The sequence below is a fragment of the Acanthopagrus latus genome, chromosome 4, assembly GCF_904848185.1.
Source record: "Acanthopagrus latus isolate v.2019 chromosome 4, fAcaLat1.1, whole genome shotgun sequence".
Taxonomy (NCBI): domain Eukaryota; kingdom Metazoa; phylum Chordata; class Actinopteri; order Spariformes; family Sparidae; genus Acanthopagrus; species Acanthopagrus latus.
The window spans coordinates 5,925,670-5,950,551 of record NC_051042.1 but is presented as its reverse complement, the minus strand read 5'-3'; the positions used below and the strand labels follow the sequence as shown (position 1 = coordinate 5,950,551).

The window sequence follows — 24,882 nt, the reverse complement described above, 5'->3', positions numbered from 1 at the left end:
AAATACTGGTCTGGTCTGACAGCGATGTAAAGCAGTCTGAATTTTCCCTATACAACGTACACTTGAATTGTTATAGATTTTTTAAGGTGAGCCTTGTTTTAGGTGGTTTATTTTGCTTTTAGTCTGGACCCCATTCACTGCAGTACAAAGCTGAGCATCTGGGCTGGAGCAGCTCTCTACTTCTCCAAACTGAGACTGCACTGATCAGTGATTACGGTAGGGAACAGACCGACTATAGATATGTACTTTATATGACCCCACTTCAAAAAACACGAACTATCCCTTTAAGTCAGTTCTCAACATTTGATCGGTCCAGGTTCGCTAATGTGATACCTTGCTGCTTATGTTGGTCTTACGTAATTATAAATAAAATGTTTCTGGGTTTTATAATGATGATTAGATAAAGAGGACTGCGGACTGAGGATAAAGAAGCTGCCTTGGGCTCTTTACACTGTTTTTTGATGAAACAACAAATCAATAACTTACAAATATAATTGGCAGCTCAATCAGTAGCTGCAGTCATGATGTTGTTAAAGCTATAGCTGAAAAATAAAGATAATTACGGACCAAAATGAGAAATAACTGGCATCACATAAGTATTATGTTATTGATCTTACGTCCTCATTTTAAATAAAAAAGCAGGTATGTCCTGGTGACGACTCATTGACGAGAGACACAAGTCGAAAGATAAAACATCAAGCATGAGGGTGGTGTTGGAGACCTGCAGGGTGTTCACCTTCTGATGAGGGAGGTTTAAGATGAGATTCAGAAAAAAAAACATTTTTAATTTTAATACTATGTGAATAAAAAAAAAAAATGGCATTCAATCTTAACTTAATGCAGAACAACCAATAAGAACATAAAGAGGTGAACAAAGTACTTTCAGATAAGAGAAATGATCTTTGATAACTGTAAATGTAAACACGGTGTTAGAAACATTAGTGATTTTCTGAACAGGCTCCATTTGACAACAAACTGGCTGCAAACAATCCCCTTAGAAAAGTATTGGGGGGAGGGCAAGACACATAATCCTCTCCATAATCACTGCTTGCTCAAACACTGCCTTGCTGGTAACTTCCTCTTTGTTAAACTAAAAACCTCTCACATGCAGTTAAGCTGTCAGACTACAAATGTTTTCTCATCAAGCGCTTCATGGTGAAATGTTTCGATATTGATAATTATTTGAACGTGTGCACCAGAAGACAAATTCAAAAATAATTATTGAAGAAGAGGAGGAAATTCTTTTCATGTGGTCCAAACAATAGAAATCATGCAAAAACAAAGCCTTTGCCAACAACTGAACATCCCCACACATAGCCTGCAAACTCTTTCACAACCGGAGCTAGTCAGTACAAACTTTGAGCCACCTCTTCCCTCGCTGGTAGAAAATTCCAGTTTGGGGGGGTTGGGGGCACGTCTGCTCCTCCCCACTGTGTGGGTTTTGTTCTGCTAATCAGACCACATGCCTCAAGGATTCAGGAATCCAAGAGCTCTCAGCCAGCTCCTCTCATTCCACATACAGCCACAGCAGCCTGTGACAAACTATTCAGTGTGCTGGGGGGTTAAAGACTCTATCCATTCATAACACTGTGCAACGATCTCTCCCCTCCTCTTCGAATCTCAGGCGGGTCTTTATCCCCCCACCCTCCTCTTACCCCTCATGTGCCCTCTCACCACAGCAGTCCTTTTTATCTATCTGCATACTGCACACGGGGTCTGAATAGGCGCAGGGTTTATTATTAGACTATGGTCCAACCACACACCCACTTCGGTTTTCAACAGAAGAAACACAACTAAGCCTACATCGTTTTAGTGCAATGAAAGTCTTGATATTTGGCTTTCTCTTTCTCTCGTCTGTTTCTTTCCATCTTATTTTGGTTTGTTTCCTCTGTACTCTCTGCTACTCACGCATTGAGAGGCGAAATGAGGCACACTGGAAATTTGCAGGCTGACAATGGAAGACAGCTGCTCTTGCTGCATAAGTCTTTCATGAGCTGAATTAGTCGTACAAGCCTTTGCTCCCTTCCCCCCACACATGCCTCCCTCATAGCAGGCTGATCCAGACACAGCAACACACCTCGCGTAAGGCTTAGGAGGGAGAGAGAGACAAAGCATGACAGAGGCTTTGTTTGACAGATCTGTGACTGCATTTTGGATAAGTAGTCCAACATATTTCCTATCTCTGTAAAAAAAAAAAAAAAAAAGAAGAAAAAACCCACATCGACTGTTAATTTACGAGGTTGTTTTTGCTTAAATCAGAAGGTCAAATTAAGTTTCTAAAATGATACTGATGTTAAAATAAACCATTATCGAGTTTATGGGGCTGAATGCTCTTACAGACTGCATGTGACACAGGAAGCTCACATATTTTGATTCAATGGAAAGAACTGCAGTCAAAACGGGCATCTATCCTCCATTTATGTACCAGGAACCTCTGGTCTTCAATCTAAATAACAACATGTCTAAATGATAAAACAGAACCATCAAAAAATAAATAAAAACACAACACACATTAAAACAATTACACCGATTAAAGTAATCCAACATATTACATGATACAAAATACAAAAGAGCAAGTTTTTAAATTATGATTACGAAACCTAATGAAAGATCAATACTTGAAAGTGGGAGTCACAACTAAGAGAATCACCAAACTTGTGTGATAAAGAAGCAAACATATGGCATTCACAGTTCCAGCATGGAGTCTCAAGGTTTATATGCATCTCAATAAGCTTTGGGGAAATTGTCAAGTTTGATTTAAAACACTTTTCAGTTGGGCTGGGGTTAATACACTTGTGATGAACAAATATGTTCAAGTCCAACATATTTAAGACCAAGTAGGTGAATCTGGAAAAAGACACTTGATTTCTGAACCTCATTCCAAGGTTGACAATACTATGTGTGTGTGTGTGTGTGTGTGTGTGTGTGTGTGTGTGCGAAGCAGTAAGTGATAATACAACTGACGGGCAAACTGCCTGTTATTGAGAATTCAAGGAGAATAAACTGAAAATCATCAAAAGGTCTGATGAAAAACTTCCAATAAGGCTCTCAGCACTGAATTTGATCCTTTCTCTACTCAGACCAGTTGCACTCACTCCAACCACAAATCTCCAGTCTCCACTACACTTGTGGTAAAAGCAAGCATACTTTATATTTAATATCAAAAGTGACAACAAATCCCCAAAGCTTTCTGGAAGCAGTGAGATGAAACACAAATCAAGTTAAACATTCACGAAGGTCAAGGTGAGTACAGGCAGTGTTTATGACTGGAGAGAACTGGTTACTGTATTAAATATTTCCAAACAAAAAGCCTGCTGTACCTCCTGACAAGGATTTCCTGAGCAACAAGACCATAACCTTTGCGGGCCACAGCATTCTTCTCCTAATTCAATATCTGATATGTGGTCTGCAGTGTGGGCTGAGTAATCTGGTTTAATGGTGGCTTATGCTGTAACAGTTATCTGGTATGGATTTTCAGAGTTAAGGATGATGACTCTTCTACACAGCTAAAAATGTACAACAAAGAGGAGTTGATGGATATAAGATATTGAAATTACTACAAGGGGGATAAGAGTTTAAATTATTTGCATAGTTTGCCGGAAAATTCAGTTAACAATTATTCTGGTGATTTGAATCAGGAAAAAGTAAAATAGGAAGCTCCATTGTGATGTGAGGATGTGCCATTTTAAGAGTTTTAAACATATTTATATGATTACTGGCAAATCTTTATTATTTTTGCAGAGATAATTGTGACATTACCTCTTTCTTTCATTCCATGCCTAAATGGAAGGTGGTATACCAGGATCTTGAAAAGTAAGTGATGTTTCAACTGTCTAAATTTCATTATTGTCACTGGCTGGTCCACCTCCAAAAAAGGGAAATAAGACTTTGATTTTGCAGTGTCTTGGGTTTGTACCAAATGACAAGAAAGCCAAATAATCTTGGAAGCTGTGTGTAAGTGAGACGGAAGCATCTAAATCTTATTCCCATCACAGAGTGTTGATCTCCATTTAACTTTTAACCCTAACCCATGAGGTAGTGTTCATCAGATAAGCCCCATCAATCTACATGATAATCAAAGGGATATTCCGGTGTAAGTTCAATACATGGTCTGACAGACCGTGACTAGGAGTAAGACCCCCCCACGAGAGATGAAGTTTGCGGATCACTAGCTTACGTAGTTTTAGCAACCTCAGAAATGGTAGCACGATAACAATACATTACACATTGCAGTATATGCCTCCACCAACAAACCGCCATCAAAAAGCCACAAATAATGTTCAGAACAGCACAAAACTTCAGCAACAGTACAAGTAGGGTCGCAGCACATAGTTCGAGGTATCGTACATCTGCTAGCTTAGCTGTATTTCTATTTCTAAAGTGAACACAACTCACCACTCTCCTGCTGCAGCTTTCTGTTGTGGGGAACCCCCTGCGACTCAATTACCGAGTGCGGTTAGAAATGCTCAATTCCGTTCTTTTCCCTGTCCGCTCTCGATAATAACGGTTATAAGCTGGTAGGCAAGACACATATGAACTTTGATTGCATTTCAATGGAGTAATAATCATACATTTTCATCCTTGATCTGCGGAACTCTACTGCACTCGGTAATCGACTCGCACGGCTTAATAATATCAGAGAGACTGTTGGGGGTTATTTAATAATGTTTGAGTTTCTGACACTGAATATCTCAGAATGGTTTGAAGGTTAAGCTATTGGATGCCAAGCAACCCTAAGAAAGTGCTTTTTCAGCCTACATTCCAGAAGCACTAAATCGCTGTATACAGCTGCTACACTAAGAAGGCACACTTAAAAAATACCCATTTTCTATTTGTTCCCCATCTTGTGATTACAAAAGCCATTTTGATTTCTGATGATTCTACTCACCGTTTTGATTTGCAATGGCATGTCAGTGAGGGATAAGACACTGTAAACCTTGAAAATCTGTGGAATGCACAGTATTTGTCTGCTGCAAAAAGGACTAACCTTGGGACGTGGACGCTCACATGAAAAATTAAATGAATGTTAACATTACTACAGTCACATTTGTTTATCCATTCTAACAGCTGCTCAGTGATTAAAAAGAACTCAGTGGTCTATTATCACCTCGCTTGATTTTGTTTCATTTCTAAGCTTTATGCAGTCTTGTGTTTTGTTTTGCCCACAAGCTCAAACCAGTTGACATTATTTGCAAGGCAGCAGTTAATGGCAGCTGTGGAAAACAATTAGTGTCAAATGTTTTCTCCTGTAGTAGTGAAGGACTCCCTAAGGGCCAAAGCTTCAAACAGGCAGAGGCAACAAAGCAGAAATCACAACAGAACTGAAATAAGGCTGGGAGATGATTTATCAACTTTGTCTGTAACTAAACAGTGAGAATATGAAAATGTTGTGATCTTGTTTAAAACTCTGTCACCCAATTTAGATTCCACGAAGGCTGTGATTAAAAACGCAGTTATTCAGTGAACAACACATTGAACATCATTTGAATTGTAATGGCATGGTATACTTGACGAGGACTAGTTCGGAAAATGTGTCAACACGGACCAAGAAAGTGTTGCGTTGGGTTGTACACACACACACAAAAAAAAAACAACAATTTCATACTTCTTCAAACCCTGGCTCCCCTCTCAGCTCTGCACAGTCAACCATTCACACCTTGAAGTGGGTGTAAATGTCAGATTGTCGGTTTTGGAAGACTGCCGAAACGCCTGAACACAAACAAGCAATGACGATGGAGTAGGGCTGGGTTTCATAAAAAAAAAAAAAATTTTAAAAAAAATAAATAAAAAAATTTTAAAAAACAAAACCTTGATACTGGTACCGATACTTCAACTGTTGACTGGTAACCAATGTATGAGTTAGTATTTTGAGAGAAGGAATTGCAGCCTCAACCAGCTGCACCAAATAAGAGGCACATAGGTATAAAATATTAATGTTGGCTGATATCCAAAGTTTTTTAATCCCTTACATCTGTATCAGGTCCAAAAATCAAGTACCGGTCACAACTGCTGGCTGACGCTCTTCCTCCTACCCTCATATCTAATTAAACTAATAGTACTACTACTAATAATAATACTAATAACAACAACAACAAGAATAATTATAACAACAACAACAAGAATAATTATAACAACAACAACAACAACAACAACAACAACAAGGTAATGTTGGTTAGTAAACTTCAACAGCTTGAGTTGCCCTCCCAACCCCTTGATGTCCAACAGTTACGGATAATTTGCACTGAAACTTCGAAGCCCAAAAAATGGTATTTGAGACAGCCCAAGTGTAAATAGGTATCAGCTCTGAATGCTCAAGATACATGTTGGTGCAAAGTCTTCCAAAAAGTCTTAAAGTGATCTCACATATCTGAACAATGATACAAGCCTCCAGTACATTTTAAATAAAAAAGTATTAGAGTGAGTTCCTGCTGTTTAATCATTTCCATTAAAAATAAAGCAACAACTCTGCTTATCTCTACAGAATTAGCTTTACCGAGGGCTGCGACAGGTTAGCTAACAGGCTCTCTTTTGATGTAATTTACTCCCCTTCTTAAAATAACTCGCAGTCTGTCTTCTGTTCAAGCGCCTTTAAAAACGGCACTACTTAAAAGGAACAAGCTGTAACACAATAGCTGCCGTCTGTCAGGCACAGGCAGAGAGAGAGCACTCCAGCTAGTCAAGTTGGACATCAGCAGCATAGCAGAGCGGTGGCTGAGCTCTGTCATTCAAGTTCAGCCTTTCCTTTTCAAAGTAACATTGCCAATGTAATTTTCCATGAGAGCTGCTCCATTTATCAAGGCCAGTGGTACATTGAGGCGGCTGACGAATGCCTTGCTCCTCTAGATTTGTATAATGAGAGGTGGGAGTGTGAGACACACTCAGAGGTGGTTAGCACTTGTAAGAAGGAAGTAGAGATGATTTATTCAGCATCCAAGAGCCAGTGCTTTGGGAGCTTTAACTTAGGACACACTATTACACCTCTACCAGGTAGGCTGCTGGTGAGACACACACCAATTAATGCTTGAATTATACTGGACATGGGACGGACAGATCGCTTAAATCAACAGTCAGGTTATAATGAGGCTGACAAAAGTGTACATCCCAGCGGTAAGTCTTTTCTTGAATAATGATGTTTGTTGCAGCATTTCAAACATATAATATACACACTATCTTATATATAAAAAATTGTGTGGGATAGTTGTTTTACATTATTATATATGGTCCTCTTGTCACATCATAAAGAAAGTGATGTGCAGGTTCAATTATTTTTCTGAATTTACATTTCCAAAGCCACAAGGACAAAAAAAGATCTAGAGAGTATTTAACGTCAAACCCCAAAGGGCACTGACAGGAAGTTGTGAATCAGGTCAGTCATAATTTTCAGCAATTTCTTTTGATCAGACTAGGTCTCAAGTTTTGTGCCGGCTGCCAACAATTCTAGCCTGTGGACAGAAAATGCTCGCTATTATGGCTGGGGAATGATGAAGAAATGGGATTCTACTGTCACATCTGTGACAAAAAACAGTCATGTGAAATGCTCCATCTACGCCTGGGGATCATGTTTCTGGCTGATGTTATGGTGGGGTTCAGGATGAGAGTCTGTATGAGACTGGTGTGTTGCAGTTCTGTCAGTCCAGTGGGTGTTAAACTTTGGACTGTTTGCCAGTCCACGTGGAATACACTAAAAATGGAGGCCAACTGTAACTACTGATTGTTAAAAAGTGTTAACTAATGCTTGACACTAATGCTGAGGTCTCCTAACCCAGAGGAACCGCAATGGGCGAGCATTTTTGCATAGTGGTTACAGGGTCAGGGTTACATTTTCTCATACACTAAAATTAACAACTACGTATTTTGGACTATTAAAAAAAAAAAAATTGTGGTATGTAATTCAGTATAGTAGTTTTAGGAACTTCTGGTGGGGGTGTGCACTTGGCGACTACTTGACTTGCTGGTCTCGTTACCTACACTACAACACCCAGGCAAATACCTTGTATGCAAAAACTTACTTTATAGCAAACCGATTCTAGTGAGCAACTTTCAATAGAATAATATAAAAAGGTATTCAGTCCTGATTTTATTTCATTATCTAATCTTTCCATAACCTTGGCTTTTACCAGCACCCGAAATTAAATGGTTGTGTTAATTGAACACCATGTATGAATATTCATTATCAACCTCATTACCTGTGGCTCCATCCAAGTGTCGGGCAAAGTTTACCTAATATTTGAAATGTTGCGAAATAAATAAAGCAACTGAGGCATTTTACTATTAACTGGTTTGGAGTGAGTTAACTACTTTCATCAGAAGTTGGCTGTATAGACTACATTACACATGACTGCAACAGAGTAGAAGCTGAGATCGTGAACTGGAGACAAAACCCATTGCTTACTAACTGCCAGAAGAAAAGGCAAAAGAAGAAGCAGAAGGAGAAACTGAACAAGTCACCTTCACCATCTTTGAGACAAAAATATAGAGAGGTATTCGGATTCTTTAAACAGCCTTTTCAGATTCAGTCATGCGAGTTAAATGTTCGCTATATCAGAACCCATTAGGAAAAGATGTTTCCATCTCTCCTTATGTACATTAATCTCGCTTCAGAAAAAAAAAAAAAAATCACCTCAAGCGAACAGAAAAACTATGTTTTCAAAATTGAAAAAGGTTTCTTCACTTCCACAAACACAATCCTTAAAGATGCACAATAAATACAATGCTGGAAATGTGGTTATAGGTTTAGATTTGGATCCATCTGTACTATTGCTGGCCTTTGTTCTGCACATCTTATGTGATGAAACGGTCCAGTTTCTCCATGTTGAGGTAAGAACAGCAAACTGGCTATCAGCCTCAAAATTACAATGTTTTTTAGTAATTTGTGAGGGGGGAAAAAAAGCTATTCTTGATGCATTTCTATGACATCCAGTAACTGGGTTTGCCAACCAAAAAACAGTTGATTTGCTGCTGCACTATAATCACATCCTTTTTTCCATCAAGCTTTCAAGGATACCTCTCAGCAGCTCGCTGTTTGAAAGCTGTTGTGACCCCTCTCCTTTATTCAGTGCCTTCAACCAATTCATGTGGCTCCCCATCAAAAGCCTTTTCATTTTAAATACATTGTGATTACAAAGACTTTCCAGAAATTTCCTCTCAGAGCCGTCAGTCCAAGGAGACTCTACAGCTTGTGTTCATGACTGGGTGTCCTGGATTTAAGGAATCAAACAGGCTTCCTCACAGCCCATCCCCCATGCCACTTTCAGAGCAGCAGGAAAAACGACGAAGGCGTGCTTTGCACCAGCTCCCTCCCCCACACTCTGCTCCACCAGGCATTGCTGGGGCTTGTGGGATTAAGAATGGAACACGATGACAGACAAAAACAGTCCTCAGCACCTCCCTGCTCTGCTGTCTTTTATAGTGCCAGAGCATGAAAAGGCTGCTATGAGGCATACAATAGGCACAGTGATAGATCAACTCTATGAGTGAAGAAGATAAGTGTGGGTGAACAGATACAAGAATCTGTGTTTGTTCTTGTGAGATAACGTCAATGTTGAAATTGTGTGAAGAAAATAAAGTGGAACACGATGTGACATTTAGCTCACAGTCGTGATGTGATGTCATGTATATGGCTGAAAATTATATACATGTATGGCATTAGTAATTGGCTTTATTGACTCATGTACAGTACTTAACACTTACATGGTTATTTGCAGCTCATATTAATTCTGAACAAGGAATAAGTCATTTTGAAAAATATGAAAGCCCTTGTGCATCCCTTTAAAATAAATCAAGCCTGTGTGGGCTATTTCCTGTAGCCGGCCTCTGCATCATGTTCGTCAAGGGTACCCTTATTCACAGTGTGGTAATAAAAGGGAAAACAGCAGTAGGTCTTTTTATGCATCACGTGTCAGGCTGCAGCTTCAGGGAGCACAGTGCATCTCCAAGCTTGCTGTAAGCGACAGGAGATCACAAAGCACAACTTCAAGAACTTTATAGTGTTAAGTCTTAATGTATGAATTCATCCCATGATAATTACACTGATGAAAGCCTGTACTGTCTCAAGTTAACACATAAGACACATGTAAATGACTGTTCGTTCAAAACATTATGTTTAGGGTACCAGCAAGGCTGCAACTAATGATTGCTTTCATTGAGGATTAAACTGTCGGTTATTTTCTTGATTAATTGGCCTATAAAACATCACAAAATGGTGAAAAAAATCACAGTCAAATCACACAATCATCAGTGCTGACGTCCGCAAATGTCTCAAAACAAAGATATTCTGTCTGTTCTGTATACTGTCAGAGGAGCAAAGAAACCAGAAGATATTCTCTTTTAAGAAGCAGGAATCAGAGGATTTGGGCTTTTTCCCCCTTAAAAAATATATTCAAAGTGATTAATTCATCATCAAAATAGTTGAGGTAATATGATAGCTGACAAGCTTTTAGAGCAATCACTCAAAATCCTCCAAAACAGACTAGCTAGCATAGCTTAATTTAGGGTTTGATTTTAAAAATCAGAACTATGTTTTCATCTAGATTTTGTTTTGAGAAACTAAATATGAAATTAGCCAATTTTATTTTTATAAGTGTATGAAAGTTGCATTTTGCATTTGTCAACTTTACACAAAATTTTGGCTGTTAACAGCAACTTTACAAATAGTAGGATAATGTTGCAACACAAGTCTGCAATTGTCAACTGCATGTCCCCAATAAAACCAGGACTTAATAATTCCCTTTTACAAAAACAAATAACACACAGGACTAGTCAAAGACATTATATAAAACAACACCAAACAATTTCATGCAGCATCACGAGGGAGTCAAAAGAAAAACGTACCTTTTCATTTTTCACCTTCTTTAGTGTCTTGCATTCACTATTCCCATTTTCTACCTCCTCTGGTTCAGTTTTTGCGGTCAATGCTGGTACTATCCCAACAGGTTCAAGTGCAATATTCCCCATTTGATTGGCTTCTGCCAAGTCTGTCGATTGTGTGTTCTCAAAGGACGCATTACGACTATTCCCCAAAGCAACTTGGGCTTGAGACACAACATCCTTCTCCGCAGCAGCTATTGCCACGACTGGGGCTCCATCTGTTTTGTCCTTCTTATTTTTCCCACTAGCCCCTTCTTTCTCTTTTTTGCCACTCAGAACACCTCTGGAGGCTTTGCCCCCTTTTTCCATGTTCTTCCCAGAGGTGGAATTGTTGCCAGCAGCTCCTGCATTGGCTGCTGTGCCTGTTGGCTCCCCTTGAGTCCGCCCTGTAGTTTCTTTTTTACCCCCATCTCCTGCTGAAGCTTTGCTACTATTGTCTTTAGAGTTCTTGCTGCGCTTGTATTTGGATTTGCTTTCCTTGCCTTGAGAGCCAGACACTGGACTAACAAACCTGATGTTGTCAGGCAATGCTGCCACTGCACTGGGTGGTGCCGCCATACCGTCCTTGGTGCCAGACATCTCAAGTTTGTCCTTCTCTAAGTCAGCGTCAAGGTCAATAATCAGATTTCCAACACCAATATCCCACTCATCCCCGCTGTCGTAAGTGTCCACCGCATTAGAGTCCACACCTTTCCCGCCTGCAGTGCCACCACTTAGGGACATTTTAGTGCCAACGGCCCAGGTTTGCCTCAGTGAGGTCTGACACCCTCTCAGACGGTTGGGACTTGGGGGCAAGGGTTAGAGAATCCTCACGTTCTACTCGTTCCTGTCCCATTTATCCACATTTTGTCCTAGAAAGAAAAAGAGAGGAACATTAGTCTAATAATTCTGACATATAAATAGTACTACAGCTCTGCCATCACAGAACAGCATTTCACTGGGTACAAACACAAAAATCTTTTGATCATGAGCCAGTAATTCTCTGGTGATCACTGCGCAAACCACCATGGTAATACCCACTGGTGTGACAGCACTGCTCTGAAACCCTCTCTTCATAATCACTTCCCACAGTTGTCATGGCAACCGTGGGAAATGTAGCTTAAATCCTGCTTTGACAGCCAAGGTGGCCCCACTGTTCTGAGTGACTGGCTCTCTTTTCACAAGGCACTGCTGATAGTGTCACTGATGATAAATAAGGAGTAGCTGGCCTCACACACCCCCACACAGTTTATGGAGCCGTGCCTTTTCAAATCGAGAGCACAATGATAATCTTGCATTAACAGAGCAGCTTAAAAACATGAATGAAGACGTGTATGCCTCAGGAGAACATCCGTTTGGTGTATTTGCTTAAACAATATGCTCAAAAAGGTTATGTGTCATGTCTTTCTGAAAATAAAAGACAAATCCCACAAATTCTGAAGATCAACGCTGATATGAAAGACCTTGTTGCATTGAAAAGAGCCTTCAGACATGAAGGTTTACTGATAACTCAGATAAGCATTCATTTGAAGGTCCTTTCAGTTTGATCTAAATGGCTGTAAAGCTTTCTTTGTACAATCCTGATTGCTTGCAGCAAGTAACAGGAAAAACTTGAAACATAAGCATGTGTGTTTCTGTGTGAGTGAGTGGCTGGGTTTCTTTGGCAACTTTACTGTGTTTTATGTTTATCCACTACATTCAAATATTGTCATGGAATTTAAATGTAAAGCGGACAGAGTTTCCCTTGTGAATAACACATGCTATGCAAATACAGTTTGCCCTGGCAGCTACATCGGTGTGTCACTTTTAAATACTTACCTTTAGCACCCGCCATTTAGTTTTTCCGATTTAAAGAAACACAACAAATGGTATGTGGATTAGCAGAAATCTTCTGAGGAAATATGAAGATTCTTGAAAAGTATTCTTGAATGATGAAAATAATGAGCGTAATTACATGCATGTACCAATAAACATAACAGAGAGTCTTGTGACTGTTCAGTTTCATTGTGAAGTGGTTCTAACAGCGTTTATAATATCAAGCAACTTGTACTTTCAGACCAGTGGCTCAGTTTGACCCCCCAGAATCTGCAGCCTCAATAAACTGGTGTTGAACATGAGGATGAATCCGTACATGCAGTCGGTAAATTATTAATAAATCTGTGGTTCTCATCTCCCGTTGTGATAAAGAACGTGACGGACAAGAAAGACGAAGCACAAAAGATCCTGGAGTGGTGAGAAGGGTGAGCAGATAAATATCGCATGAATTCTGAAGATTTTCTTTGTGCTGCAGGGACCCAACCACTACACAGTGTAGTCCTCCATAGACCTTAAAATGAAATTATGTACATTGATTCTTAATTCTGCTGAGCAGCTATTGTGTGTTTATTTGCAGACTAAGTTATGAATTCTGAATTTTCTGGTGGATATTTGACATCTTCCCTCATGAGGCTTGCAGAAGTGTTTGGCCACAACATTTTTATTTCATGAACACATTTGCTTTAAAATTTTTATATTGTGTCTGATGCTTCTTTAATCAGAAACCACAGCATGGTTAAGCTAAGATAATTCTCACTTGGACTACTATGGAAATTAATTGATGCAAAATGAATTGCTCTTAGATTTATCATTCAAAAAATGTTTTTAAAAAAAACATAAATTCACATTTTAAAAACAAGTAACAGAGATCTGTAGGAATGAACCCTAAAACCTGGAAATATATTAGCATGTTTGTATCTCCTGTTCCATCATCTCGAGGGTCAATAGGTTCTTAAACAGGTTGTGGTTAACACTTGCTTCTAAGATTCTCACATTCTGTCCAACATTTTAAATGTGTAACTAAATTGTGAATTATATAGATTTTGTGTGTCTTAATAAAAGTGGTGGCTAACAAGAGGCTTAATAAGACTACAGCGTTTGTTGTATACATTAAATGTCATCACACCGAACATGGAGACTCTACACCTTATTCCGTCAGGTGGACGGCAATTACAGGCTATTCTTACTACAACTTTCTTACTTGTAGATCAATTTGTAGTGTGCATTGTTTAGTGTAGCTGGAAACTTGTGCGTTTCTGAAGTCATGTAACTGCAATGTAGTTGGTTTATCACCCAACACTAGCGTTTTACATCTGACGATTTCCCTTAAGGGGGGTACGCACATAACGATAATCGGGCTGATTTTGCTCCGATTTTACCCCTTCCTGACAATGGGAGATTATCTTCTGTCTAATAAGATTATCCTATACGATTATCCTGTGGTCTGTGGTGTGTTAAGAGTAAATTTGTCCCGATGATTTGCTTGGAAACCAGTCGCGGCCGACAATCGTAAATGTTATACTTGTTCAATATTTACGACGGAAAATCATTTGTGTGGGGAAAGCCGAGCGCTCCTGAGTCACTACTCCGTGAAATGTGACGTGAAACTCAACGCAGCCAACCAGCTGAGGTGAGATCTAACTTTTGTTTGAATAAGCCATTTTTATGTTTTTGATGGGTTTAGCGTCAGCGCTAACGTTAACCGTTACGCACTACCGTCATACTGTGGTTAATGCAAGTATTGTGCATTGTCATAAAAGCTCACATTCCCTCTACTATTTTTTTCATGTCTTTCATGTTTTAAAACATTTATTTACTCTTTTTTTACACACAGTCTATGATCTTTTTCGTTTATGAAGAGCCCGGTGACGCTGGGGTTGTTGCCATTGGTTACTGTAGATCCATTTGATCACGCGATATTTCTGGCTCAGACGACTAGATTCTAGATTGGCTGTGAGACAGATAATGTTCGTGTGTGGTGTCCTGTGCTGAGAATATCAGAGCACACCACACACAGTACGATCAAAGCTGTTTTTTTAATCTTCATGTGTGGGGGCTCTACAGATAAAAAATCTCTTAAGATTTATAAAATCCTTATGCGTGTACCCCCCTTTAGGCTTCAAAATGTGGTGTTGATTTGTGAAGATTATCCTGCTGAGCAAAGTGTTTGTATCACAAACTTGCGTTGGCCATCAAGCTTATTTTCTGCAAAAATCCAGAATCCAATGGGGTGATGCCAACTTTTGACTCAGCCTACAGAAATACAGCGTCCCTAAAGTATTGAATATTTAGGTTCTACCTTTTTGACAGAATTGTGAAACGTGTAACCACATCTCTGAAATGATTACAAATTCACTTCACGCTCTCAGATTAATAGCTTTATGTAAATACGGCTCATCCTGATGAGCTTATCAAGTCAAATCCTGAAGCTTCTTCAATAACTATGACAGCATCAAAAGAGATTGTACGGGGATATCAGCACATTTTCTGCTTCATTACTGTTAGCAGTACAATTAAATATCTCTACAATGGAAGAGCTCCAAGTAATTTTCTATAAGCCCTTTAGTCCAGTTATGATATCACACACCAGACTGTTCACAAGCCAATTCTTATCTTCTTCAAGAAAGTGAAATAAAATCCAAACCTGCATCTGTTGCATGTTACATGTGAGTTATCTGGTCTTTAAAGCTTAATTGTCATTTTGCAACATCTACCATTACTCAGCGCTCTTTAACGCGCTGCAAAATGGCAGCTGGATCACATAATGCACAGAGCTCATGTTGATTCAGTTAAGTGGCCATTCATATCACCCCCAGCAGTGACAGAGGTAAAACTGTTTAACAATCATTTGATCACTGGGCCTGCTTATTCCTCACAGATGGCTCCCCAAAGGAACAACAGTGGCAGGTTTTGGAGGGTGGAGAGATGCAGCTGTCCCTGTTTGACTGGGTAAACAGTTGTGAGGTCTAATTTGTCCAACACCTCCACAAAGGAGAGGTTGTAACTCTATCGGCAGTTGACCTACTGTACTGCCCTTAGCTGGAACTGCAGAGCAAGCCCTTTTGAAAAAGCCCCACTGAGGAAATGTCCCAGCGAGTGCCCCGTTGAGCGAAAGGCATGCAGGCTGTACAACTCCCAGAGTGCTTGTCCTTTTTTTCACAGATCCAGTTTCAGTCAGCAATCTATCACAGAGGCCACATAAGTTGCAGTGAAAGTGTAGGAAAGGATAGGGGGAAGCCATTTCTGGTCGATTCGCTGTGAAATACAACCAACTCAGACCTGGCATGATGTTGCTTTCTTCGTGTGACTGTTAATAACACCATCTGTGCATGAAATAGAAATCACAATGAGGTTCGCCTGTGTTCGTGCACCAACTCTGTTGAGTCAAACAGCGCAACACAGGATATGCTTAGCTATTTTTACTGAATATTCATATGTGAAGGACCACTATAATTTTCTTTGTCATTTAATCTGTCAGTAATTATCTAGATTATCTAATTAGATGTTTCATCTATAAAATCTAAGTAAAAATGGTGAATAATGCCACACACAGCCCGAGATAACATCCTCAGAAATTCCTGTTTTGATCACGACACAAAGATATTCAGTTTACTGTCAAAAAGGAGTGAAGAAACCATAAAATCTCAGTGCTGGGCTGCCATTCTCAGGATACCAGACAATATGTATTTTATCGATTTCAGATGTTATCGTAATGTTGTGTGTTTTCTGCATTACAGAAAGATGATTTAATTTTCTGAACTGACCAGACTGTTCTTCTTGTTCTAATACTTGTCTTTACTCAATCAGTCACTATATCCACATTACTGATGATTATGTTTCAAAAATATAATTGTTAATATTTTGTGTAAGTACCAATAGTTGTTCATACAATATTGTGGTAATATCGATATTGAGGTAGTTTTGGTCAATGACTGTGTGATATTGGATTCAGTCCCAAGTACTTCTGAAGAGATTTCAAAATAGACAAAGATTGTTTAGAGATAAAGCTTAAAAATAGTGTTCCATTAAAATATTTATCTTTAAAAAAAAAAAAAAAAGAAGAAAAAAAAAGCCACTCCAGATCTACTGAAAGATTCTAACTGGAGATGTTTCTGTCAAATACTGTGTTCGTTCAGCTTAAAACATCCCAACATCATGGCATCATTTTAAAGGTAAATCTTCCAGTCATTGCTGCAATTTAAATTCTCTGTGGATTCGTCTGTCAATCATTTCGTCCATAAACTGATAAATTGTTTGGGCTTTAAAATGCCATAACAAGGTAAAAAAAAAGTGTTTGAAATGTTAAAAACAAAATATACAAAAATAAAAGTATTATCAGTGTTACACAAAGTCAAAGATGACTTACTCAAATGTCTGCAACCCATTAAGAAATAAAATATTCATGTTTAAGAAGCTGCTACAATGGAATGTGGACTCTCCCCCCCTAAAAACGGACAAAAATCAAGTAATTGACAGACAAAGGTGAGATTTACATTAAAAATATGTGGAAGGAGATATTACAAAGAAAAATAAATGAAAAACGGTATCATCATAGTGCCCTTTTCAGCAACCAACAGGCAACTCTCCAAAAACCATGGAGTTCACCAAGTATATATCTGTTTTATTTCATTTGTTTCAAAACAAACAGAATCTGCAGAATCTGATGGATAACACATGTTTCGAGTCCTAGATGTCATAGAGCAGAACAGATAATTACAGCTTGAATTGCACCGATAAAAAACAGCTCAGCTCAGGCATAAATGAGATATGCCCTCAAATTAGGCATGTGTCGACAGTTCACATTTCACAGTGTGATTATCTAGGCCAAAACAATCTCAGTACATGATATTATCACAATAATTACTGAAGCAAGATGTATATCTTCAAATGTATTAAAATGTAGCTTCTTTAATGACAGCCATCATTGTTTCACTCAGTTTTACGATTCAGATTTAAGGGAATACCTTCATTAATAATAATAAATGTCATGAGTGTTGCTTTTGCCTTGATAAATGTGTATATTTATTGGTGTGCCGCTGGGCCCAGGCCTTTGTTCACCGTTGTTACTGCTATAATTACAGTCATGAAAACTTGCATTATGCAATGCTGTTTCTATTCCTTATTGAGTGTGTGGTCATAATGATTATCGTCTTATCTCTGCTCCCAATACACCAAAGCTCATTAACGGCTGAGAAATATTTCTTCAAAGTTACTTTAAAATTGTCTTGCACAGACACATAGAGGAGTCTAATGTGTGTCGTAGCTCACAGAGGAGATCTTAACACCTCAAAGATCTTGACTACATGCCCTGAATAGCTGTGGCTCTGTGAATCAAACAGTGCCGACTGGTTGTACAGTGACGGATATCCAAGAGCCCTGAGGTTGAGCCAACAACCCCAACACAAGTAAAACAACAAACCAAACAAATGGCTAAAGCAAATAGATGGTTTGTTTGTTTTCTGTCAACATCATATCCTTTTAGAATGAGAATGAGTCTGGGTTTGTTGACTTTGGTCAGAAAAAATAAACACTTTTAGAGATGTTGAACTCTAATTTGTCTGTGACATTTATTTTTCACTAGATTAGGGCTCAATGCCATTTCCAAGTTCTAGCAATTTTTTGGGCTTTATATGCCATCATAGTGGGGGATTGAAATACATCAAAATGCAAGACAAAACAATGTGAGGATAGAGTGTTAGCACATTAGCAACCGAGATCAGCAAAGCGGCCGCAATAGTTTCATTCTTATTATAAAGAAAAGGACCATGATACATCGAAACAACAGAGAGTTCTTATAACCCTTAGATTGAACATCTGAAAATCCTTGTGTACATGTAGCCCTAACACTTTGTTCTACCACTCAATCCCAGCAAGCATCTAGAACTCCTACCTCTAGATGTAAACACAAATGGGTGCACTGGATTTGGGCCTGACTGATTGATTATCTAAAAGATGATCAGTAAGTTATTCTTATCAGTTGACTGAAAATACATACAGGAACAAGACATATACGTACTCGCCAACATAAATCATTTATAGGCAAGTGTTCACAAAGTCCATCTGAAATACCTTCTGTAGACAAGTCATTTAGACTGAATGCATGAGTTGTTAGCAGATGAAAACGCACCTGAAGCACCATCATAGGCAGGAAGAAAACAAACGTGAATTGAATGCAGACCCTGGAACTGTGCATCCATTTCTCTGCAGGTCATTCAAAAGGCTGCTTCCCATCCAGAGAGCGCCACAGTAACCTCCATGTAATTGGATTGTGTGCTTGAGCTGATTACCAAAATAGAAATGCACCAAGCCATTCCAGGTGATGGGAATCAGGAGTCTGCGGGTCAGTCAGTATCTCTGTCAGTAAATATGTCAACGACAGAAACGCAGAGATCCCCAACAAAGTGCCACCTCACTGGAGCTGCTACTTATGCCTTACATAGGCATGTTTTACAAAGAGCAAATTATCTTTCAATCAAATCAATACATTCTCTTCAATCTAATTCAGAAGCTAAGAGAACATTAAATTGGCTGATACTCCTTGAACACATCAAAGGATTTCTCTGTAATGTTCCCATTGCTGCCAGGCATTTTTCCCCCTGACTGCAGCACTTCTCTGTATCTCTTGGACTGGCAGCTGTATGACTCAAATGGACAGTAACCAAAGAAGTGTGAAATATGCAGATTGCTCTATGGCTGATAATGCTGTCCTGTCCTCATGTCCAGGCACTAGTGTGATGCAGCGAAAAACAAAGCTCTCACACCACACAACCATCAGTGCCCATGGGAGTCCTACATTACAAACAATCAGGTGGAGAAAGAAATCTGTCTCTTCTTCTTTTGATAAAAAGACGACTGATCCTCAGCAATTATCAGTATCTTACATGTTGAGTTCACTCTCACATCATCATTACATTCACCCGGAGGTGAATAAATAAGTGATTTTCGTTCAAACAACCAGTCCACACTAGTGTTCATTAATGCTACCCATCAACCGAGCACAAATTACTCTGCCGCTTCACAGAAAGACATTCAAATAAAGATATCACAGATTAAGTTGGAGGCATCTGAAAACTGGTTTCTTGGCGTTACATCCACAGAGCTCTTCATTGTGTCTCAGCAGGAATAATGCAGAATTTACAGCATTTATAGATTCATGAAAACTGGTTTTCTCCATTTCTGATGTGGGAAAATACTCACTGTGAATTAAAGGTCAAAACAGAGAAAAAAATACTGATATTTCAACTTCAGTAGAGTGAAAATGGACTGCTAAAATCCCTGTGGACCATGAGTCCAAAGAGCACATGTGCAGTTATTAATCTACAATGGATAACTGAAAGGTAAATAACTTGTATGTGCATTGTTTAAAGAAGTACTACAGGCAGCCACAGACAAGATTTTGCAAAATAGCTACTTAATGGAGTTCAGCCACCATCACCAACACACAGATCCACAGATACTTGTACCGAGCGCTAATGTATGTGGAGCTATGAGTTGCAAGGCAATGTGCCAAACTATTGTGAGGCAATCTAGACAATCTAGATTAGCACACGTTTTTACAATGTAAAATATTATTTTATATTAAATGTTTATAAGGATATAGGCTGGAAGTCGTTCCATGGTGTAATGTCTTTTTATATAACAGACATTATTTATGTTTAATACGACTTGTTCAAAACGCCAGTCAAATCTGATGTCAGAGGCATCTAAAGACAAATGCAAATTAAGAAACTACAAACAGTCGAACAGCACCAGAAAAGCCACAAGTCTGAAACATGGGCATGTTTTAGGGCAATTACAGATTATCTGACTAACTACTGATTACCTACATCATCTTGGTTAAATAAACCACTTTAAAACCAACATTAGTCTTTAATCACTCAGCAGCATTTCTACCACTCACTTTAATAGATATATTAGCAGATTTGATGAAAGAACAAAGACTTGCTCTTAAGGTTAAGTGGCTGACAGATGTGTGAATTGTTATTGTAATCACAGTTGATTAATTAGAGTAAACAAACATTAAAATGAATCAAAGCTTAATGAAGAACATTTTCTGCCATTTCATAGTGAAATTCTCATTTATGCAACCTTCCTATTCAGCACACTATCGACACAATTCCCCAATATTTGTAGAGAGGAAAACATGGGAAAATAAATGACACTACAAACATCATAATTTGTCAAGCCTAAATAGTGGTGACCAGTCCGAAGCGGCTATTCGACTCCATCATGAGTACAAATAAATAATGATATTGTGGCTTGTCCGTGGCAACAGCGATGCGGACGATGAAAAGAACACTCACACATTGTCCGGAGAGTAAGGAAACCCAGATGTCAAAACACTGACTGGGTGCCAGATCAATTTTTTCTGTGCTCAAAGAGGAGAAACGAGAGCAGCTCCATTAACATGCTCAGCCATTCTCCTCTGCCATGATTTCTGAATTACAAAAGCCAGCCACTACAATTCTCAAAACACTTCTCATTATCTCCGCTCACTTCATTCTATAATGGAGACTCTCTATCTCAATGCAAGTTGTTAACAGTAGCATCTACTGTGGTAAAATTGTTCAGGTTTGTGGGTAATTTTAAAATAGTTTGACTGCATGCATACTTAATCTCTTGGTGGAAAGACTTCACACTGAAATCTGCAATATGTATTGATATAAGACTATTATATCTGTCTATATGGTGGAGTGTGGTTTAACACCAATTTGACATATGCTCCTGTCTGTAGTCTTTCAGCGCTCCTCTAGGATCATCAGGATATACCAGTATTGATGAGAACTGTAAAATTAAATAAAATATTAGTATCATGAGAATAAGACACAGGAATTCAGATATCATAAATTACCCAAAGCATCTTTGTCTGCATCACCATCTCATCTAGGCAACTGGCAACATAGGTGCAGATATTGTGATATGCTAAAATCTGGCAACCAGTACAACAGTCAGGCTATAATATTGTCAGAGGTCGCAGACTTGAGGTCGAGAGGTGGGGCGATGGCGTCATCGTTTCAGAAAGTATGCAGATTTGCCGTCCACACGATAACGGGAGGGCTGCGTTTTCGGATTTCTCCACTATCCAGAATCCGTGTGGACGGTCAGCCAAACCGATGCAATACATGTGCGTTTTTGCACGAAAATGTAAAAGAATGCATTCGTGTGGATGGCCTCTAAGTATAACTGCCCTTTTAGTGCACTTTTGAACAGTTATGATTCTCCCCCTGCCTCCATCCACTCATATTTTGAGTGTTATAACATCTGTGAAAGTCCTGATACTGGAAAATGATACTAAAAAAGACAAAAACAATCCAAGGCCTTGGTTATCAGCTACTTAGACTGCGGTGACAAGGTCAAGGGGGGGCCTGTATGATGATTTTAATAACACATGAAAGACTGTCTTGGTTTTAAGTGAGATACCCTAGGTTGCCATGTTTTATATAGACCATCTTTGATTTGTTAAAAGAAGACTACAGGACATCAAACTGATAGTAAAGTTCTTCATGTATAGACTGAAGTCATCTGCATAATAATGCTGAAGCACGTTTGAAAACCGAAGGGACCAAGCAGTGACTTCTGCTATACTTCCAAATGTTATAAATGATCATTCTTCTGCAAATACTTTTTAAGAAACTGAATTACAAGACAAGCAAGACAAAAAAGTAAAGCGCAATTTGATGAATGGGTGGCAGATTTGCTTAAATTATAAACTTGGATAAAAATGTTTTCAAGGTTTATGGATTGAAAGTCTGCTGTAGTGCTATCTAAGGGAACTTTGCCATTAACTAAGAAACTGAATAATTCAAAAGCAGGGAAACTAGCAGTGGAGATGAAGGAACACATGAAGTGCTTCATGTTGACGTTACTGTTAGCAGTTACAACCCTTCCTCAGCCACATATTCGGAGTTCTTATGAATAAAAAGTCAGGGTGGTTTCCCACTAGGCATTGCTGCAAACGTGTTTTGACCTTTCTGACTTTTGTTGATTATCAATCTTACCTTACAATGGTCTTCATGTGAGCCAAACAGGTTTAGACATTCAAGACCAACTGGTAAGTCTGATATTTTGTCACAAAAGACCTCAAGACAACTCTACTGACCTTCTTTAGAAGGGTATTTTGGGGTATCTCTGCATTGATATTTTTCTTTGTATGTCTTCAGCTGCAATACGAACATTATAATAGGCAACCAAATAGAGAAATCTCAAATCTCTACATTTCACTCCAAGCCCATAAATCAAGTTAAAATGGATGCACTCCCTCCTGTTAACTTTTCCTGTTCTATGATCAATCTTGCTCCTCGTATTGGCTGCTGGGAAAAGCTTCCCTTTTCCATCTCCAAATAAATATGAAAAGAAAGGAAGGCTGTTTTAAAACTCACAACTCTCAAGTGATACAAGACCCAGGGGGGGCTGGCCCTCTCAAATTTTATGATGAACTTTTGGTCTTTTGCGCTACAACCTCTCTCTACCTGGTTCATTTCTAGTTCTCCCCTCTCTCAGAGACCAATTGAGGAGAATATTTTGTGGACCAGGATTCTTTCAAAATACAGTTGCAAAAAACCAAATTACGTTTGTGTTCAACAATTTTTCACTTCTCACTGGAAATATACCTGTCCCATTTCCACATTGACTGGAGTCAAGTGAGTAAATGTTTAATGATTTATACATTGAATCTGATCTACCAAGATAATTTCGAGATCAGCCATTTGGTATATGGTGTCCCACTGAGATCAGAACACCCTCTTCTTAAAATATTAGACAATTATATAAATTAATCTCCGAAAGAACATAGAGAGTGGTGGTTTCTTGGTTATACAAATTGATACCTCAAACTTTAACTGATGAAGCGATGTCAGGACAAGGTGGCAAAAACTGTGTGTGGTACAACTAATACTTTTACAGAAAGTCTCATAATGTGAAGTAATTATATTTCCGAATTGTGACCTATGTCCACTTAATCACATGTACAGGGAATGCCCTGATGTGGTTTGATTCTGAAACTTCCTTAACTTGCTCTCTGGACGACTACTCTTTTAGTTTTGTCTTTGGAACACAGACACATTCTTTGGGCTGGTCTGACTGCAGCCAAGAGAATGTTGGCCTTGAGATGACAACCACCACATTCTGTGGCTAAGCAACAGTGGGTCAGCTCTCTGATCATACTTGTCCTAATAGAGTGGATGTTGGGGAGTGAAAAAAAGAGGGAAATGTCAAATGAAATGAGGGCTCAAAAGTGCAAGTTGGAAATGCAAAGCAATGGCAGTAGTGAACAAACATGAAGTGTCAGCAACTTCCTGGATATTGTCGGCTGTAATGTACTGTAATCACAGGAGGTTACTGTCACTGTGATCTGTGTCATTACTCTTAAATTGAACATGGCTTTAGAGATAGAGATGAGTAATTTCCTGAACCAATTCACAGGACTGGTGCTGATCCAGACTCTTTTTTGACTATTGCTGTCAACTGCATACAGTCAATACATTTCTGATATGTGGTTTGTTTAATCTGGTTACAACAGCTGTCAAGAACAAATTGCTTTACATGCAAATGAATAGCAATTTATCATGAGGGAGGTTAGGAAAGACAATTAACTCATACCTCACCACTCCAGAAAACTCACCACTAGAAACACTACTGTTGAAACAGAGACACATTTATACGAACAGGGATGTCTGGCCAAAAAAATGCATAATTAAAACTTTTCTTTTACACTACCGCTCAAAAGTAGAAATGTCCTTTTTTAACAATAGTAAATGTTTTCAATTGAATAACATTTGATCATTAGAAAACTCTTGGGCAATAACGTCAGAACAGCAGACACATCACATACCAGAATCAGCTGTGATGTTGGGGGTTGGGTTGGTTGGTGAAGTCGGCAGACTCAAGCTCTTTTTCATTAGAGGATAATCAGGGTGACCGTTATGCCTGACTGCCTCTAGTTAACTCAACTAAAATGCAGCTTCAAGTCAAGATTATTAAACTAATGTAAAGACTCCACTTAACTACACCAACAATGCATGTTTCCTTTATCATTCTATATAAACACAAGTTTGTTAAAAGATTCATTTTAATATCAAATAAGGTGCTTTAAAGCTAGTTTGCAGAAGGGAGCTCACAAAAATCAATTATCAGATACTACCACACAAACATTGGTAACAGATCATTTGAGGAAACGAGGGAACATTTGCTGTAAAACTTAACATGGCAAGGATTATATTGAGG

At 38.8% G+C, this 24,882-nt stretch overlaps 1 protein-coding gene across 3 annotated transcripts in view; it reads right to left on the bottom strand.

The window, feature by feature from the left end:
- Positions 1-24,882, bottom strand: part of LOC119017860 (zinc finger protein 609-like) — a 91,758-nt gene that overhangs the window by 51,519 nt on the left and 15,357 nt on the right. For all 3 annotated transcript variants that reach the window (XM_037094976.1, XM_037094974.1, XM_037094975.1), the window contains one exon: positions 10,831-11,717. In XM_037094976.1, the coding sequence (XP_036950871.1) occupies positions 10,831-11,589 (759 nt within the window). In that variant the 5' untranslated portion in view covers positions 11,590-11,717. The remainder of the gene's footprint in view (positions 1-10,830; positions 11,718-24,882) is intronic.